We start from the raw sequence: 18,269 nt of genomic DNA, 5'->3' as shown, positions 1-18,269 counted from the left end.
GAATTAGCTTGAGGAGACTCTCTAGAAACCGTTCTGGTTTTTGTTTTTTCTAAAAAGATAAACCTTTGGAAGACTTATTTTCTGAGCCGGGCACAGAAGCCCATCATGGAGACCGCAGACCAAATATTGGAGCAGATCCGGCAGCAAAACCTAAAGTTGAGAGAAGCGCTTTTCCGAAGTGACCATCAAGACGGTGATAGCGTAGTGGAGTACACTCTCAAACTGGCTCCTCTCCTGCTGGGCCTCCTGGACGCCCTCCGCCGTCACCTGGAGAGCACGGCTAAGACTCTCCAAAACACTCGCCACTTGCTGAATACCCTTCAGGAAAACGGTTGGCAACAGATCCCAGCAAGTCAAGGCAAGTGAAGGCGAATTTAAGAACCAAGAGTGCATTTATTATGTGGTGGCCAGTGTCTGTTCTTAAATACACAAATATTTAATATCATCTGGCAGCAAACGTCCACATGTACACTGAAACACGCAAGTTAGATGTTACTGGTTCTCACCCTTTCTTTCGAGCTTCTAATTACAGAGGTCTGTAGCAGACAGGTCTCACATTAACAATTTCCACATTTGCCCGTTTACTTGAGCTACTAAAGAGGGGAGTGCGGAAGATCCTTGGTGGTTTGCTGCCTACAACAGCAGCTGGGCTAACCGTTGCATTTCTCCTCTTGCGTATTTGGGCATGCTTGGTGTTTTTGTTGTTGTTGTTTTGGTGTAGTGGTTAAGTGTGCGGACTCTAATCTGGGAGAACCAGGTTTGATTCCCCACTCCTCCACTTGCACCTGCTGATGTGACCTTGGGTCAGTCACAAGCTCTGGCACAGCTGTCCTTGAAAAAGAGCAGTTTCTGTCAGAGCTCTCTCAGCCCCACCTACCTCACAGGGTGTCTGTTGTGGGGAGGGGAAGGGAAAGGCGTTTGTAAGCCGCTCTGAGACTCCAAGTGAAGGGCGGGATATAAATCCAATCTCCTCCTCCTCTTCTTCTTCTTCTTCTTCTTCTATATTGTATTTGGTTGTGGTGGTGGTGGTTGTAAGCCGCTTTGGGTCCCTTTGAGGAGAAAGGTAAAACGTAAAGGTTCCCTTGCTCGAAAGCCAGTCGAATCCGACTCTAGGGTTGCGGTGCTCATCTCCGTTTCAAAGCCGAAGAGCCAGCGCTGTCCGAAGACCTTTCCGTGGTCATGTGGCCGGCATGACTAAACAACTAGGCGCACGGAACGCTGTTACCTTCCCACCGAAGTGGTCCCTATTTATCTACTTGCAATTTCTTGCTTTCGAACTGCTAGGTTGGCAGGAGCTGGAACCAGAGACGGGAACTCACTCCATCACTCCACACTCGGGTCTCGAACTGCTGAACTACCGACCTTCCACAGCCTGCAGTTCAGCATCTTAACCACTTGGGCCACCGCAGCTCCTTGAGGAGAAAAGCAGGATATAAATACTTAGATATGTTTAGCCTGCAGCGAGACATTTTGTGGAATGTGTGAGGATATGTATACATGGGCAGGGGGAACAGTTATCATGTGAAACGGCAAACACCTTAATATAAAAAGAGCCGGAGCCTTGAAAAAATGTAACTAGAAAATATGGAGCTTGGACATGGCAGTTTGGTGTCGTGTTTAGGAGCGTGGACTCCAACCTGGGAGAGCTGGGTTTGATTCCCCACTCCTCCACATGCAGCTGCTGTTGTGACCTTGGGACAGTCACAAGTTCTCTCAGAGCTGTTCTCTCAAGAGCAGCTCTCTCAGAGCTCTCTGAACCTCACCTGCCTCGCAGGGTGTCTGTTGTAGGGAGGGGAAGGGAAAGGAGATTGTAAGTCACTCCGAGACTCCTTCAGGCAGGGGTCATTTCCTGCAGGAGCACACAGGAGCAGAGCTCCGGCAGTAAAGAGCCCAGGGGGCGGGCACATGCAACAAGCCCCACCCCCTGCTCCCAACAGCCCTCAGTCAGAGCAAGAAGCAGCCAGGTAAGTTGCAGAGCCCCCTCGGCCCCCCGGTCCAAAACAGTACAGTGGCACCTTTAAGACCGTGTTTTATTCAGGTACAAGCTCTCCCCCCTCTGTGAGGACAGATCGGCATCCCCCCCCCCCCAATAGCTAGCAATCCAAAACAGTCCAGTGGAGCCTGAGCGGTGGGTGTTGCCTTCTGACACACTTCCGGTGATGTCAGGGGGGGTGGCATATGCTAATGGGTTATGCTAATGAGCTGCTGATCCTCTTTTTCTACGAAATGACCCCTGCCTTCAGGTAATGAAGGGCGGGGTATAAATCCAATTTCTTCCTCTCTCTTATTCTTAAAATAATTTGGTAGTGTCAAGTAGCATTGCCAGCTCCAAGTTGGGAAGTTTCTGGAGATTTAAGGGAGGAGCCTGGGGAGGGCGGGGTTTGGGAAGGGGGAGGGACCTCTGTAGAGAATAATGTCACACGGTTCACCCTCCAAAGCAGCCATTTTATCCAGGGAAAATATCATATTTAGGGTTGCCAGGTGCTCACTGTCTGCCGGTGGGGGGATCCTTCTTGCTCCCAGGATCTTCTGGCATGCTACAGTGACTGTAGAGTTTTTAGCCAAAGCATCCCCTGCACAACATGCCTGGTGTGATGATGTTACCTCTGGGTGACTTCATCACGTTGAGCATGGTGGGGCTCCCCTCACCAGCCACCTGACCGGTGGCAGATTGGGGCCCCCAAAATCGGGGTTAGGGTTAGGGGGGGATGCAACCCTAATCATATGCAGGGGTCATTTTGTAGAAAAAGAGGTGCAAGAGCTCATTAGCATAACTCATTAGTGTAACTTATTTGCATATGCCACACCCCCTGACATCACCGGAGGTGTGTCAGAAGGCAACACCCACCGCTCAGGCTCCACGGGACTGTTTTGGATTGCTAGCTATTGGGTTGGGGGAACATGCAGATCTGTCCTCGCAGAAAAGGGAGAGCTCGTACCTGAATCAAATTTGGTCTTAAAGGTGCCACTGGACTGTTTTGGACCAGGGGGCCGGGGGCGAGCTCTGCAACTTACCTGGCTGCTTCTTGCCCTGACTGAGGGCTTCTGGGAGTAGGGGGCGGGGCTTGTTGCATGTGCCCGCCCCCTGGGCTCTTTGAGCTCCTACAGGAAATGACCCCTGATCATATGTAATCTGGAGATCAGTTGTAATTCCCGGAGATCTCCAGGCCCAACATGGAGGTTGACATTGACAACCCAAAAGAAATAAGTAGATCGGGCTGATCTGGCAGAGACGGGGCACCGAGCTTTCCAAAAAGCCGTGGACAAAGGATCCTGAGGAAACCTAGCTGTCATGAGTGATGAAGACAGTTGTCTTATGGACTGATCACTGGTTAAAGATGAGGAAGCAGAGGGTAGAAATAAATAAGCAGTCTTTCCTAGGCAGAGAAGCAAGCCATAGGATCCTCAAAGGATCTGGATTTGAATTGGTATGATCTGGAATCTGGGGGATGCTGTGAAGCGAATTTGCAGGTGATACACATTCATTCAGGACAGTGAAAACTTCAGTGGACGAAAATGCATCTCTGCAAGCCAGGCGAACGAACAACAGCATGATAAATAAGGAGCAACAAGATGATAAACTGAAGCAACTTGAACTGGCTAAGACTTTTAGGAAAGGTTTTCTGGCGAAAAGTGTATTGAACCATGTAATGTGAGTGTCCTAGCAGTCAATGAAGGCACATGCCATGCTGAAAGAGACTGAAAATAAAATACCCAATATTCTAATGCTTTTATATAAAGAAAAAAACTATAGGTAGACTTGGATTACTGTTCAGTTCAAATGGTAATAGGAAAAGCTTTCTTAGAAGAAAACTACATATGGTTTACTCTATCATTCAGGTGTAATCCATATTTAGTTATTTTTCGTATTCTTTATTCTGTCTTCTTGTTCAATAAAATACTCAATAAAACCTCCCTCCTTCCTCTTCTCCATATAAAACAGCAAGCCAAGGGGAGAAGAGGGAAAGGAACAGAGTCTCCCACTGTATTGTAAAAGTGGCTTTCGAGGTCTTTAGAAAGGCAAGGAAAATAGAGGCCGCAAAGAAGTTCACGTGATTCTGAAATATGAAAAAGGGGCCTCGCTTGTTTAACTCTCTCACAATGTGTTGAAAGTTTCGATTCCAGCTTTGTCAGTAAGCAGACTCCCAAATTACAGAGCAGCGCCTTACTGAAAGAACTCTATATCTTGTGAGGACATGTCCGGAGGGACTCGCCTGTACCATTTCCCAACCATCTGTTACAACTTTGCAAGGCCGAAAACATGCAGGATGGGCCACGCAGCTAGGAGCAGCCTCTGTTGTCAGCCTCCTGCTAGAACAATCAAGGGGCTGGTGGAGACCTTTGCCCAAGGCTGAGAGTGTTGCTATCAGACACTGTAGTGGGGTGGATGAACCACTGATCTGACCCAATCCAAGACAGACCATCATAACTTAAGTACATTCGTTTGTAGAGGAGCCAGGCTTATCTTGCTGAGCAACCATTGTATCTGGGACTTCAGTCAATATGTTTCTTCTAACCTTTTGGACAGAACAGTTCACAGCAAAAGCACACAACAATGTTATCCTTTTGGAGGATAGCCAGCGTGGTGATGTGGTCAAGAACACTGGACTGTAATCCGGAGAACCGCGCTTGATTCCCCACTCCTCCGAAGTGGTCCCTATTTATCTACTTGCAATTTCTTGCTTTCGAACTGCTAGGTTGGCAGGAGCTGGAACTAGAGACGGGAGCTCACTCCGTCTTGCGGCACACTCGGGTCTCGAACTGCTGAACTACCGACCTTCCACAGCCTGCAGTTCAGCGTCTTAACCACTTGAGCCACCGCAGCTCCGTAAGACACTAAACCCAAGCACAAAAGCCAGGTCATACCTTTTATTAGGCACAACCTGAATAACATTGAACAGTGTGCCAGCTCTTCTGTTCGAGAGCACATTGTCTTGCAAGCATCCTGGGTGAGATCATGAGAGGGAGGGCAGGAAGGATTGCCTCGGTGCTTAGTTCTTCTGGCCCTTTCTGACACGCCCAGGGGTCAGGAAGCAATTTCCCCCAGGCCAGTTTGGCTGGAGATCCTGGAGGTTTTTTGTCATCTTCTGGGCATGGAGCAACGGTTACTGGGTATTAGGCTTGCCAAGCCCCCGCTGGGGATGGGGGAACCCCCGCCGAAACGGCCCCCAACCCGCCGCCGGGGATCGGGCCGCCAGGGGAACCCCACCCCCGAAACGACCGGATCAGGCCCACTCCCCCAGTGTGATGACACCACCCGAAAGTGACGTCATCAGGCCGGGGGCGTCACCGGGCAATGCTCTAGCAGTCGCCCCAAAAACTCTATGGTACCATAAAGTTTTTTGTGCGACTGCTAGAGCATCGCCCGGTGACGCCCCAGCGTGATGATGTCACTTCCGGGTGGCGTCACAGCGGCGCGCGCACCAGTGTCCCAGGAGGGGACCAGGACTCTCCCGCCGCACCGCGTGAGTGACTTGGCAATCCTACTGGGTATGTGTGTGTGGGGGGAGATATTTGTGAATTTCCTGCATTGTGCAGGGGGTTGGACTAGATGACCCTGGAGGTCTCTCCCAACTCTATGATTCTATGAAATGCTGAGCACCAATGGTGTTGGTGTCAGGATGCCCCCATAGACTTCTGGGAGGAAGAAGTTAAAAAAATGGAAGTATCTCATTGAACATACAAAACCCACCAGACCCAATGTCTTTCCACCACCGGACAAGACACATGGATCCATTAGAAGGCTGAGAGCCGAAGAAAAACCATTCAGGGCTCTTTTTGTAGAAAAAGCCCAGCAGGGACTCATTAGCATAATAGGCCACACCCAACAGCAGAAACGCATTAGCATATTAGGCCACACCCCTGACAGCACAGCTCATTAGCATATTAGGCCGCACTCCCATGTTACCGGAAGTGTGGTTATTCAGCCACACCCACCTTTTGCTTCTTATTCTGTTTACCTTGTTTGTTGTCAAAACCCAGGGCTTTTTTGTAGCAGGAACTCCTTTGCATGTTAGGCCACACACCTCTAATGTAGCCAATCCGAATGAGTTTCTGATGTTGGGTGTGGCCTATTATGCTAATGAGTCCCTGCTGGGAGCCAGCCGGAACTCCGTTCCTGTGCGTTCCTGCCCAGAAATAGCCCTGGTTGTGGTAGATCTAGATAGGCAGCCATGTTAGTCTGTTTGTAGCAGTAGAAAAGAGCCAGAGTCCAATTGTAGCCCCTCAAAGACTTAACAAAATTTGTGGCAAGGTATGAGCTTTGGTGACTCACTGCTCACTTCAGATATTGTATCTTCTTCAGTATATACTTCAGTATCTGAAGAAGTGAACAGTGTCTCATAAAAGCTCCTACCCTGACACATATTTTGTTTAGTCTTTAAGGTGCTCCTGGACCCTGGCTCTTTTCTCCAATCATCAGTGTACTAACCTGTGCTGGAGATTACACATCACAGTGAAAATGTTAGAACTTAAACCGATAGAATAAAACCCCTGATACTCCCCCTCCCCGCCCCAAAGATGCCTGAAGTTTGTATCCTGTTAAAAGTCCCGTCCTACCATTCAATCACTGAGTTATGGCCTGTCCCCAAGTCTGTTTCATAGAAATTAACTAGACAAGTGTGGACAATCATGACCTAATCAGAGAACAAATGTAAAGAAAACAGTTGTGAGAGTCTGACCCACAGATCAAGCAAGACTTGCAAAAAAAATGCTTTCTGTATATTATGGTCAGCAAGCACTACAACACAATAAACAAAGGCGTCTGAGATCCATTAGAAGCTTAGCAGCATATTTGAACCTGAATACTTATTGAGACCAGCATCCTGTCTCCACTGTTCCCTCTAAGCTGAGTTAGTGTGAGCTAGCTCACTGTTTTTTAGCCTCCAGCTCACACATTTTTATCTTAGCTCAGGAGGGATGTCCCTAGAGCAAACTAATTTATGCAGCAGCCAAATTACTTGCTCACAACTTTAATGCCAGTAGCTCACAAAGTAGAATTTTTGCTCACAGGACTTCACAGCTTAGAGGGAACATTCTGAACGTATTATCTTTCATGACTTTTTGTAAAGCACTTTATGAGCAAGAGAGCTTTTGTACCACTCTAATATTTCCTGAGGAAGATCCAATTTTGAAACGTTGTTATATATTCCAGAGACGGCGTTGATTGTGTATTTTTACACTAGGATTTTCTTATGATTTGAAGGAAAGCATCTTCTTTGCAAGTCTTATTGACTGCTTGATCTGTGGGCCAGACTCTCACGACTGTTTTCTTTACATTTGTTCTCTCGTAGAAATTAACAACAGATAATCTGAATCCTCACTTGTTGAAGTGGTTCCCATTTTGCTAAGCACAGTATCCAGTAGAAACATAGCAGCATATTTCGAGCCTGAATGTTAATTGAGATCAGCGTCCTATCTGAATTTAATATTCTTAAGACTTGTTGTCTAACATTTATGAAACTGAGAGCTTTGGCACCACTATAATATCTCCTGAAGAAGATCCATTTTTTGAAACATGGTTTTGTAATCCGGAGACGACGTTGATTATGTACCTTGGTTCAAGGATTTTCTATTGAGTTGTGTATCATGTTGTAGTGCTTTAGATTGCAATACATAAACAGCATTCTTTATAAGTCTTATGACTGTTTGATTGTGGGTCAGACTATCACAACTGTTGGCTTTATACTTGTTTAACAGTATAATTTCAAGCCATGTGTGGTATTCGGAACTCGAGCATACCAAGAGGCTGCCACAGTCAGACCGCTGTACCAGCAAAACACCATCATACCAGCAGATTTCATGTTCTACTCTAAGAACCATATAATTAACGGGGATAAAATGCTACAGCTACATGGAGAACAAGGCGTACTTCGGCATGCCGAATAAAATTATCTGCCTAGGGTTGCCAGCCTCCAGGTGGGGCCTGGGGATCTCCCGCTTTTACAACTGATCTCCAGCTGACACAGATCAGCTCCCCTGGAGAAAATGGCTGCTTTGAAGGGTGGACCCTGTGGCATTGTACCATGTTGAGGCACCTCCCCTCCCTAAACCCCGCCCTCTCCCGGATGCACCCCCAAAGTCTCCAGGTATTTTCCAACCCAGACCTGGCAACCCGAAGTCTGCCTTTCATCTCTGCATGTTAGTTGGTGTTTTCATTTTTCTCAGGTCTACATTTCTTATAGGAATCAAGCTATAATGTAGTGGAGTTCCAGGCGTAGCATAGTGAAATCAGCTCAAATTTATTGGATTACACCAGAACGAAAGGATAAACTAGCCAGTCCAAGGCCGGCTTATATGTGTGTCCACACTCACACCCAACACACCCCCAATTCCCATGATCGGCTGTATTTCAGACAGACAATATAATCCGGAATGGTTCCCAAACTGTTTCTGGTCTGTCATTTCAGACAGAACTGTTTGAGAACCGGTTCCCTACTGGAATATATTTGTAATTTCACACACAAACGCTTCTGTCCCATTTAGGAAACGGGACTGAAGCGTTTTACCTGTCAACCGCTTCCAAGTAGTCTTCAGTTTCCTCTCCCAGTTCCGATGTGCTTTTTCCCGCCGTTTTTCGCCCACGCAGGCAATCTCCAGGTTTTTTGTGTTTTTTTGGAACGTTCGCTTTATAGCCAGAAATTGCCCGCACGGGGGGGGAAAACAGCGGGGGGGGGGAGTGGGAAAAAGCGGTGCAGTCTGAAATGGCAAACCATTTCAGTGTTCCCTCTAAGCTGAGTTAGTGTGAACTAGCTCACAGTGTTTTAGTCTCCGGTTCACACAACTCTTGTCTTCGCTCAGGAAGGATGGCTCCAGAGCAGACTAATTTAGGCAGTAGCCAAATCACTCGCTCACACCTTAAATGCCAGTAGCTCACAAAGTAGAATTTTTGCTCACAAGACTCCACCGCTTAGAGGGAGCATTGCTCTGCAGTCAGCACAGCCTTGGCCTGGGGTATCTGAATGTGGTTTTGAGCTGCATCTTTTTCTGTTCCAGTCTGGGTTTGGTAAAAACAATGCAGCAAATGCTAGATGCAGAATGGGCCATAGAGAATGGTCCACCCACCGAAGCAACTGTTTTCTTTGGGGAACTGCTCTCTGTAGTCTGGAGAACAGATGTAAAATTGGGGGGATGTCCGGGCCCCACTTAGAAGTTAAAGAGAGCCAGTTTGGTGTAGTGGTTAAGTGTGCAGACTCTAATCTGGGAGAACCGGGTTTGATTCCCCACTCCTCCACTTGCACCTGGCTGGATGACCTTGGGTCAGTCACAAGCTCTGGCACAGCTGTTCTTGAAAAAGAGCCGTTTGTGTCAGAGTTCTCTCAGCCCCACCCACCTCACAGGGTGTCTGTTGTGCGGAGGGGAAGGGAAAGGAGTTTGTAAGCTGCCCTGAGACTCCAAGTGAAGGGCGGGGTATAAATCCAATCTCTTCTCTTCTTCTTAAATACAAGAGGAGAAAAAAAAACATGAACAAATTACAAGCAATATATTATAAATATTCAACACTTATTAAAGATACTAATATCCATGCACTCTATTCATACAACAGTTCCAAAGCCAGTTTGGTGTAGTGGTTAAGTGCGCGGACTCTAATCTGGGAGAACCGATTCCCCACTACTCCACTTGCACCTGGCTGGATGACCTTGGGCAAGCCATAGTTCTGATAAGGGCTGTTCTTGAAAAAGAGCAGTTTCTGTCAAGAGCTCTCTCAGCCCCACTTACCTCACAGGGTGTCTGTTGTGGGGAGGGGAAGGGAAAGGAGTTTGTAAGCAGCTCTGAGACACCTTTGGGCTGTGAAGAGCAGGGTATAAATCCATTCTCTTCTCCTTCTCCTTCTAATACATATGTATTCAGCCCATAATTATTTCTGTTCTCATCCAATATATTTAAAGGAATAAAGAGCCTGTGTTGAAAAACATTGTCAATACTGTAAATTATGCTTGTGAGAATTTGGGATATTGGAGCGACAGTATTGCATATATGGACAGCGTCCTATCCCCTCTTTGAAAAAGCTTTTTGGAAATGGATGTGTAAAGGCCGCCAGGCTCCATCAGAGGTGGAACGGCAGTGTCCTTTCTACAGTCTCCAGGCACACACTTTGAAATTGGATTGTTTGAAAGACTTGACTGCTATGTTTTGAAAACAACAAACTGTTTTGAAAGTCTTGACTGCTATGTTTTGAAAACAACAAACTGATATTTTTTTCGACACAGGCACTTTATTCCTTTGAGTATATTAGATGAGAGCAGAAATGATTATGGACTGAATACATATGCATTAGACTTTGGAACTGTTGTATAAATAGAGTACATGGATATTAGTATCTTTAATAAGTGTTGAATATTTATAATATATTGCTTGTAATTTGTCCATGGTTTTTTCCTTGTATTTGGCCTCTTTCTGTGAATCTCTCTTTAACTATTTGCCCACCTGGAGGTTGGCAACTCTATTAATAGATTTCAATGCAGCTTTGTCTGTGCCCAGATGACTGATACCTTAGATAATGATAGCATAACGACCACACAGTAGTTAAACTGGTAATGGCAACCAGTCTAAAACCAGAGTATAGGAAGAGTGTTCAACAGAGAAGCAGCAAACTGACCTGGTTTTGCAAGATTCTTTGCAGTGAGCCTTGCAGAATGCCTGCACGTATAATTTAACTGCCAATTTTAAGGCAACCGTGCATCTCATTGAGCGACCTTTTGCAAGTCTCTCTTCCTCTTCCCATTTTATCCATTAAAGATAAAATGGGTAACCCCCTGCATGTTAATTTGTGTGCAGAGATCTGATACATGCTGGAATCCTACAAAGGGCTTCACAATCACCTTTCAGAGAAAACTAGGTAGTTTCTAGGCTGGTTCCACAGGTGTGTATCAGTAAGAGATGGGACTCTTACCACTTCAGATTGAAAGTAGAGACTACTGTCCTAAAACGTTCCACCCCTGCAGGAAGAAATTATCTGTTCCAGCTTCCTCCCTGCTGTGCTAGATCTCTGATTGCAGGGAGTTATTTTACAGAGTGAAACATTAAAATGGAATAGTCCATCCACCAACAATCTGAACTGGTATGGTTTGTTCTGCCACTTCAGAACTCCACAGCCTTCTTCTGCTGCATACACACACACACACATACACACAGGGGTCATTTCGTAGAAAAAGAGCTAGGGGAACTCATTAGCATAACTCATTAGCATATGCCACACCCCCTGACATCAGGGGCCCAGCGGTGGACCTGCAAGGCCAGCGGGAGTGCGAGGAAGCCCCGCCAAGGCCCTCCCTGGCCCCAGGCAGGCAGGGGTGGGGAGAGGCAGGGAGGAAGCAACTTACCCTCCCTCTTCTCCTGCCTCCTCCTGGCTGAATGAGGGCCGGAAGCGGGGCGGCCGGAAGCAGGGGGTGGGGCTTCGTCATGTGCCCCGCCCCCTGCACCTCACCCGGGGGAACTGCGTTCCCCCCCGAAATGACCTCTGCATACACACACACCTGGTAACAAGTGTTGCATTCAAATGACTGTATAAGCATACAGAAACAAGTACTGAGAAAATGGTAGTGAGAGTCTGACCCACAAATCCAGGTAGTTAGCAAGACCTAACAAAAAAAAAATCAGTATATGGCTACCAATAAACACTACATAACCCCAATGAACACTTTCCATCAAATCATAAGAAAATCCTTGTATAAGAATAAATTAACGTTGTCTACAGATTTTATAACAACAACGTTTCAAAAATTGGGTCTTCCTCAGGAAAAGTTCTATACAGTAGTACAAGAGCTTTCATGCCCATATAGTGCTGTCACAGAACCAGGAATAATATAATGCATTTGGTAGTAGGACACTGATCTGAAAGCTATTCAGGATGCAAACTTACTGGGATCTGACGGATCCCAGGGGTCTGTGAGAATAGCTTTGAAATCAGTGTCCTCCTACTAAATGCATTATATTATTCCTGGTTTTGTGATAGCACTGTATGAGCATGAAATCTCTTGTACCCCAGTATAGAATATTTCCTGAGGAAGATCCGGTTTTTGAAACACTGTTGTTATAAAATCTGGAGATGACGTTAATTTATTCTTACACAAGGATTTTCTTATGATTTGATGGAATGTGTTCATAGTGGTTACGTAGTGTTTATTGGTAGCAATATATAGGGGGGGAAATTGCAAGTCTTGCTGACTACCTGATTTGTGGGTCAGACTGTCACGACTATTTTCTCAGTACTCAGGGCTCTTTTTGTAGAAAAAGCCCAGCAGGAACTCATTAGCATAATAGGCCACACCCAACAGCAGAAACTCATTAGCCTATTAGGCCACACCCCTGACAGCACAGCTCATTAGCACATTAGGCCGCACCCCCATGTTATCACGTCTGGTCATCCAGCCACACCCACCTTTAGCTTCTTATTCTGTTTACCTTGTCTGTTGTCAAAACCCAGGGCCTTTTTTTGTAGCAGGAACTCCTTTGCATGTTAGGCCACACACCCCTATTGTAGTCAATCCTAATGAGTTTCTGCTGTTGGGTGTGGCCTATTATGCTAATGAGTTCCTGCCGGGCGTGGCCAACTCGGGGGCCAGCCGGAACTCCGTTCCTGTGCGTTCCTGCCCAAAAATAGCCCTGTCAGTACTTATTTCTAGACACGGTCATGACTGTCCACATTTGTCTTCTATAAGCGTACAGACTTTTCTGCAGTTTTCACCTCCCAAGAGAACCTTTCCCAGACAGACTACTCTTCTTGACCCAAACTGAAACCATAAAAACCACAAACCCACAACATAGCTACAGCATAAAAACCACTATAAAAGAAGGACCCTGTTGCTCAATGGAAGAACTCCTGCTTTGCATGCAGAACATCCATTGTTCAATCCCAGGCATCTCTAGTAAAGACCTCAGGTATTTCCAAAGACCTCTGCCTAAGATTTTGGCAGGAAGCTGCTAGTCCAGGGAAGACAATTCTCAGCCTGATTGGTCTGATTTGGCATAGGACAGCATTATACGTTCATTCATATGCAAATACCTACATGCTTCTTCAATCAAGCTACAAACAGTGAATTGCCAGAGGGAGGGAAAACATAGAAAATACCAAGTTGCCCAAGTGTAATTACATTGGGGCATACAGGATATGTCTCAAAGCAGGGTGGATTTGATTTAAATCAAATTGATTTAAATTGATTTAAATCACGATTTAAATCATGATTTAGATCACTAGTCAGTAAGACTCAATTTGAATCATGGCTTTCTACATAAAGGGCTCATTCTCGCAGGCCTTAATATTTACAACCCAGATGAAGGTTTCATTTTCGTATAATAAATTTTCAGGTTAGTTTCAGTGGTATCAGAAAATCAATGATTGGTTATTTACCAGTTGAAATAGTTCATTATGAAATCATTGCAAGGTGAACTGTCTCCAGTTTAATAGGTTAACCATTCATATTTGGACAACTTTTCTGCTGTTTACTGGAAGGTGAAAAATAATCATTAGCAATAACCATTTAAAAATTTTTATTCAATTAAAACAATAACATTATATAGCATATATGTATTCACAGGGGTCATTTGGTAGAAAAAGAGGTGCAGGAGCTCATTAGCATAACTCATTATGATAACTTATTTGCATATGCCACACCCCCTAGCATCACCGGAAGTGTTTCAGAAGGCAACACCCACTGCAACTTACCTGGCTGCTTCTTGCTCCTTATAGCCTGGGGCTGCTGGGAGCAGGGGGCGGGGCTTGTTGCATGTGCCCGCCCCCCCCTTTTTTTTTTTTAACCTTCGACTTTATATCCCGCTCGAACCCCCTTCTCAGGGGGTCTCTGAGCGGCTTACATATGGTGCTAATCACACACAAATTACCCTAACTATGGCCACAGAGTTATGGGGTGGGGTTACCTACTAGCACCCTTTGTGGTGGTAGATTAACATGCTTCTTGGCTCGGCGCTTTCACTTTTCATCCCGGCGGGCTCCATTTCGGTCGACAGCTCCTTCCTTTTTTTTGGGCGCACGATTCGCGCCTTCTTCCGGTTCTAGCTACGTCCTTCCGGCTCCGCTTTATGCCGGCCTCCAGCGTCGTCGTGCGCCAGTCTCGCCCATCTCATCGGCAGCCGCCCAGATGTCTCCTCTCTTTCTGGCCAGCAGGGATCGCTCCGTTGGTCACAGCAACCCGCAGCTGCTGCCGCCGTTGTCCCGCCGCGTCACGCCACCTCCGATCACTTGCCGCTGCCGTCCACCACGTTCTAGGCAGGGTGCCCCCCACCCTACTAAGGGTGGGTACCCATTTACCTACTTGCACTAACTGCTTTCGGTCCGCCCTGGGCTCTTTACTGCCGGAACTCCGCTCCTGTGCGCTCCTGCACAAAATGACCCCTGTATTCTTCTATTTGCTTAAACGTCCATGAGGATACACTCACAAAGATCTCAAGACTTGTGGAATATTCTGCTCAAAAAGTTTCACTTTCATTTGTATTGCTTACCCCTCCCTTCTCAGCTTAGTTTTTAACATCCCCTCCTTATCCAAACCTATTCCACCCCAAACAATCTTATATTCATTGAACTTCTTGAAACTTAGCACTTAAGAGATAAGGGGTTGATTCTGTATGCACAGATTTGCAGAGGAACAACAAGACTGAGGTCTCTTAGCTCTGTTCGTTTCATGACATTTTTGCTGTGAAAAAGAGGCATGTTATCTTCAGACACAAATTCACAGTTTTGAGATCTGTAAAACCAAGCATCTGCCCAGTAATCTTACAGAAACCTTTGGAAGAGCATGACATTGTGAATGGATTACCAAATTCATTTACCAAAAAAATGTAAACATTGCTTGAATATACAGTGTCATGCTACATAGTTAAAAACTAATCCTAATTTCACAATGAATAGCCATTGGAATATAATGTATCTTAAATAGAAAACTATGTTTAAATGGATTATTCCTCAAAAAGCCTTTTATTTAAAAATCCAATTTAAATTTTAAAAAGTCTGTTTTAAATTTTAAAAATCCAATTTAAATTTTAAAATCTGATTATTATTTTTTAAAAACCTATTTTTATCCCCCCTGGCTCAAAGATTGTCCAGGAATTAATAACCTTGCTGCATTTAGCTCCAATAGGGCAAACTGCTAAAATCTGTTACAGCAAGCTGCCATAAATACTTGATATGATATGAAAATTTAAATAACAAATGAATGCCACACCAAATTCCTCTTGCATAAATACACAGAAAAAAATTGCTCTTGTAGTAGAGATGGGACTGTATAGATTTTTCCTCTTTCTTTGATAATTCATATTTCTCTGGATACTATAGGCTTATTATAGATCTAATGTTTTATTGGAATATAATGAAGGCCTAGTATATAGAAGGCCTCTCTTCTTTGTGGGTCAAGGGGGATTTTTCCTAGTTTCTGTTAACAGACAAGACACAGGAGACATTCTTTTAGCACAAAAGTAGATATAAGGTTCATGGTTCTAATTGTTTAGGTTATAACTGCATAGTGTCTGGGTCACAATGGATCTTTTCCTGGGTATCAGAGAACAACACTTTTGTTTGGGTGAGAACAAGCCTTGGCCGATATGACTTAGGTTATGTCAAGTAAATATGTGCCGCTATTGCATAAGCACACCTTTCTTACATTTGACCAATAAGGGGATTTTGATGTAAATGTTGTTTAAGTTTCTGTAACCAATTATGCCCTTTGAATATTATTCCCATGATGATGATATGATGATGTCATTTTAAGTATTTAACTTCATGTATTTCCTGGTTGGGCTCAGAAAGCAGTCAGTTTTGATGGGTCCTTTGGCCTAACTGTTTTCCGTATTTCATTGCAATAAAATACAAGAACTTCCTCCTCATTTTGACTTCAATCTTCTATTTTTGACTGGATATTAATTTGTACTACACTTTTCAGCACATGTTGACTCAAATAAGAGATCTGGAAGATGCCCTGAAAGATTAAGGCATCTCTCTCTAAAGTGGACTTGTAATATTCCACGTTATATGAAATACTGTGAGTCTGTGATATAAATAATGTACTTTATGTTAGCCAATTTTTGCTGCCTTTGATTGACCTGGTGAAATTCTTCATCTATTGCTGTGTTGTAACATCCTGTGTTATGACTCACGGATGTCATGATCTTTGGTCAAGCTATATTGAAGAATGTTCTGAACCGTTAAAAATTAAAAGTTTAAAAAGGAATCTTTATTTGCTTCTTCTTCAGAGGGAAGCAACCTCCCAGACTGGCTTCTGGAATTAAGGAAAAACATATTGCGTACTCTCGGACGCCTTGGAGAGGCACAAGATAAACTTTCCGAAATGAACTATAAAAAAATGGAGAAAGTGCAGGTTCTCCCATGTATATCTGGGAAGTCTCAACATGAAGATGAAAAACAGACATTCACTGATGGGCAAATGCTGCCATGCGTAAGTCAGCCATACCATGAACCTTCCTCAACTCATCAAGAGGAAAACAGAGCCCAGCTAACAGAAAATGAAGCAATGGAAACTGAAACTGTTACATCCCTAAATGAAAAGATACCTGGACCCGATCAGAAATATACATCATTCACAGAAAATGAAGCAGTGTCAGACAAGGGCAACAGAAAACTTTCTCATATAATGAGATCTTCAGCTAAGAACCCCCCAGAAAACATGGACTTAGAAGACATTCCAGGAAACAGTGAGGAAGATGTAACTGCATCCATAAAGCTGGAAAAGATCCCCGGAGAACGTCTAGGGAAGATTCCCGACCTAGAAAAACAGATGGAGAGGAAGGAAGTCCCAAAGCAGACAGGAAACGGGAAGCGCCGGCGGAAAGCCAAACGAAGCAGGAAGGAGAGAGATGTCAACCCAAAGGAGAAAAGTAATGAAAGTGGCCAAAGCAATCGAGAAGGTGAATTTGGATCTACGGAGCTAGAAGACATTGATCCGACCAATACTGCTAAACTGTTCAGTGGGAGGTCAGAGGAAGAGGAGAGTCAGAGTGACTGGATGACGAAAGAGTAAGAGCAAATTGATTTTTTAAAAATCATATGCCCCTCCCCCATCCTGAAGATCTAGTCAAGGTCATGCACAACAAACTAATGAAGAGATAGGGCTGGGCCCAAAGCATCACCAGTGCAGAAAAGAAGAAGAGAAGAGTTGGTTTTCATACCCTGATCTTCTCTACCTTAAGGAGTCTCAAAGGGGCTTTGAGAATTGCCTTCCTTTCCCCTCCCCACAGCAGTCACCTTGTGAGGTAGGTGGTGCTGCGAAAGTTCTGAGAGAACTGTGACTGGCCCAAGGTCACCCAGCAGACTTCACGTGGAGGAGGAGTGGGGAACCAAACCTCATTCTCCAAATCAGAATCCACATGCAGGCCATGAGTTCCCTGCCTTCCCCCTCTTGCAGTGGAATATTGAACCACTCAAAATTCTGTAGCGAGGGGTCAAACAAGGCAAAGTGGAGGGTCTCTTGTGGGAGGGGAGAATTGTCAAAAAAATTACCCTTTCTTCCTCCACCAATGCTGCCATGCCAGCAGAATGACACCTTATGATCCAGCCTATAAACTCTTCAGGTGAGACATGAATGAAAACTAACAGCCAGGCTTAAAAATCTCAGGAACTCGTGCTACAATAGAGCTAAAACCAGGCGTCATTTCCTGCAGGAGCGCACAGGAGCGGAGCTCCGGCAGTAAAGAGCCCAGGGGGTGGGCACATGCAACAAGCCCCACCCCCTGCTCCCAGCAGCCCTCAGTCAGAGCAAGAAGCAGCCAGGTAAGTTGCAGAGCTCCCCCCCAGCCCCCCAGTCCAAAACAGTCCAGTGGCACCTTTAAGGCCAAGTTTTATTCAGGTACAAGCTCTCCCTCCTCTGTGAGGACAGATCTTCACGTCCCCCCCCCCCATAGCTTGCAATCCAAAAGAGTACACTGGAGCCTGAGCGGTGGGTGTTGCCTTCTGACACACTTCCGGTGATGTCAGGGGGTGTGTCATATGCAAATAAGTTATGCTAATGAGTTATGCTAATGAGCTCCTGCACCTCTTTTTCTACGAAATGACCCCTGGCTAAAACCATGGTACAGGCTGAAAACCGGGCCAGGGCTCTTTTTGTAGCAGGAACTCCTTTGCATATTAGGCGACACACCCCTAATGTAGCCAATTCTCCAAGAGCTTACAGTAGCCCCTGTAAGAAGAGCTCTGTGAGCTCTTGGAGGATTGGCTATATTAGGGGTGTGTCGCCTAATATGCAAAGGAATTCCTACTACAAGGACAATGTCCGTTGCATTGGAGCCTCAGGCAGCCTATAACCATT

At 45.3% G+C, this 18,269-nt stretch overlaps 1 protein-coding gene across 1 annotated transcript in view; it reads left to right on the top strand.

The window, feature by feature from the left end:
• The first annotated feature begins 16,631 nt into the window (after positions 1 to 16,631).
• Positions 16,632 to 18,269, top strand: part of DTHD1 (death domain containing 1) — a 41,807-nt gene continuing 40,169 nt past the window's right edge. The window contains exon 1 of the mRNA XM_015418183.1: positions 16,632 to 16,981. Within this exon, the coding sequence (XP_015273669.1) occupies positions 16,632 to 16,981 (350 nt within the window). The remainder of the gene's footprint in view (positions 16,982 to 18,269) is intronic.

The sequence above is a fragment of the Gekko japonicus genome, unplaced genomic scaffold, assembly GCF_001447785.1.
Source record: "Gekko japonicus isolate JY-2015 unplaced genomic scaffold, Gekko_japonicus_V1.1 scaffold55, whole genome shotgun sequence".
In the NCBI taxonomy this organism is placed as follows: Eukaryota; Metazoa; Chordata; class Lepidosauria; order Squamata; family Gekkonidae; genus Gekko; species Gekko japonicus.
This window is presented reverse-complemented; position numbering and strand designations above follow the sequence as displayed.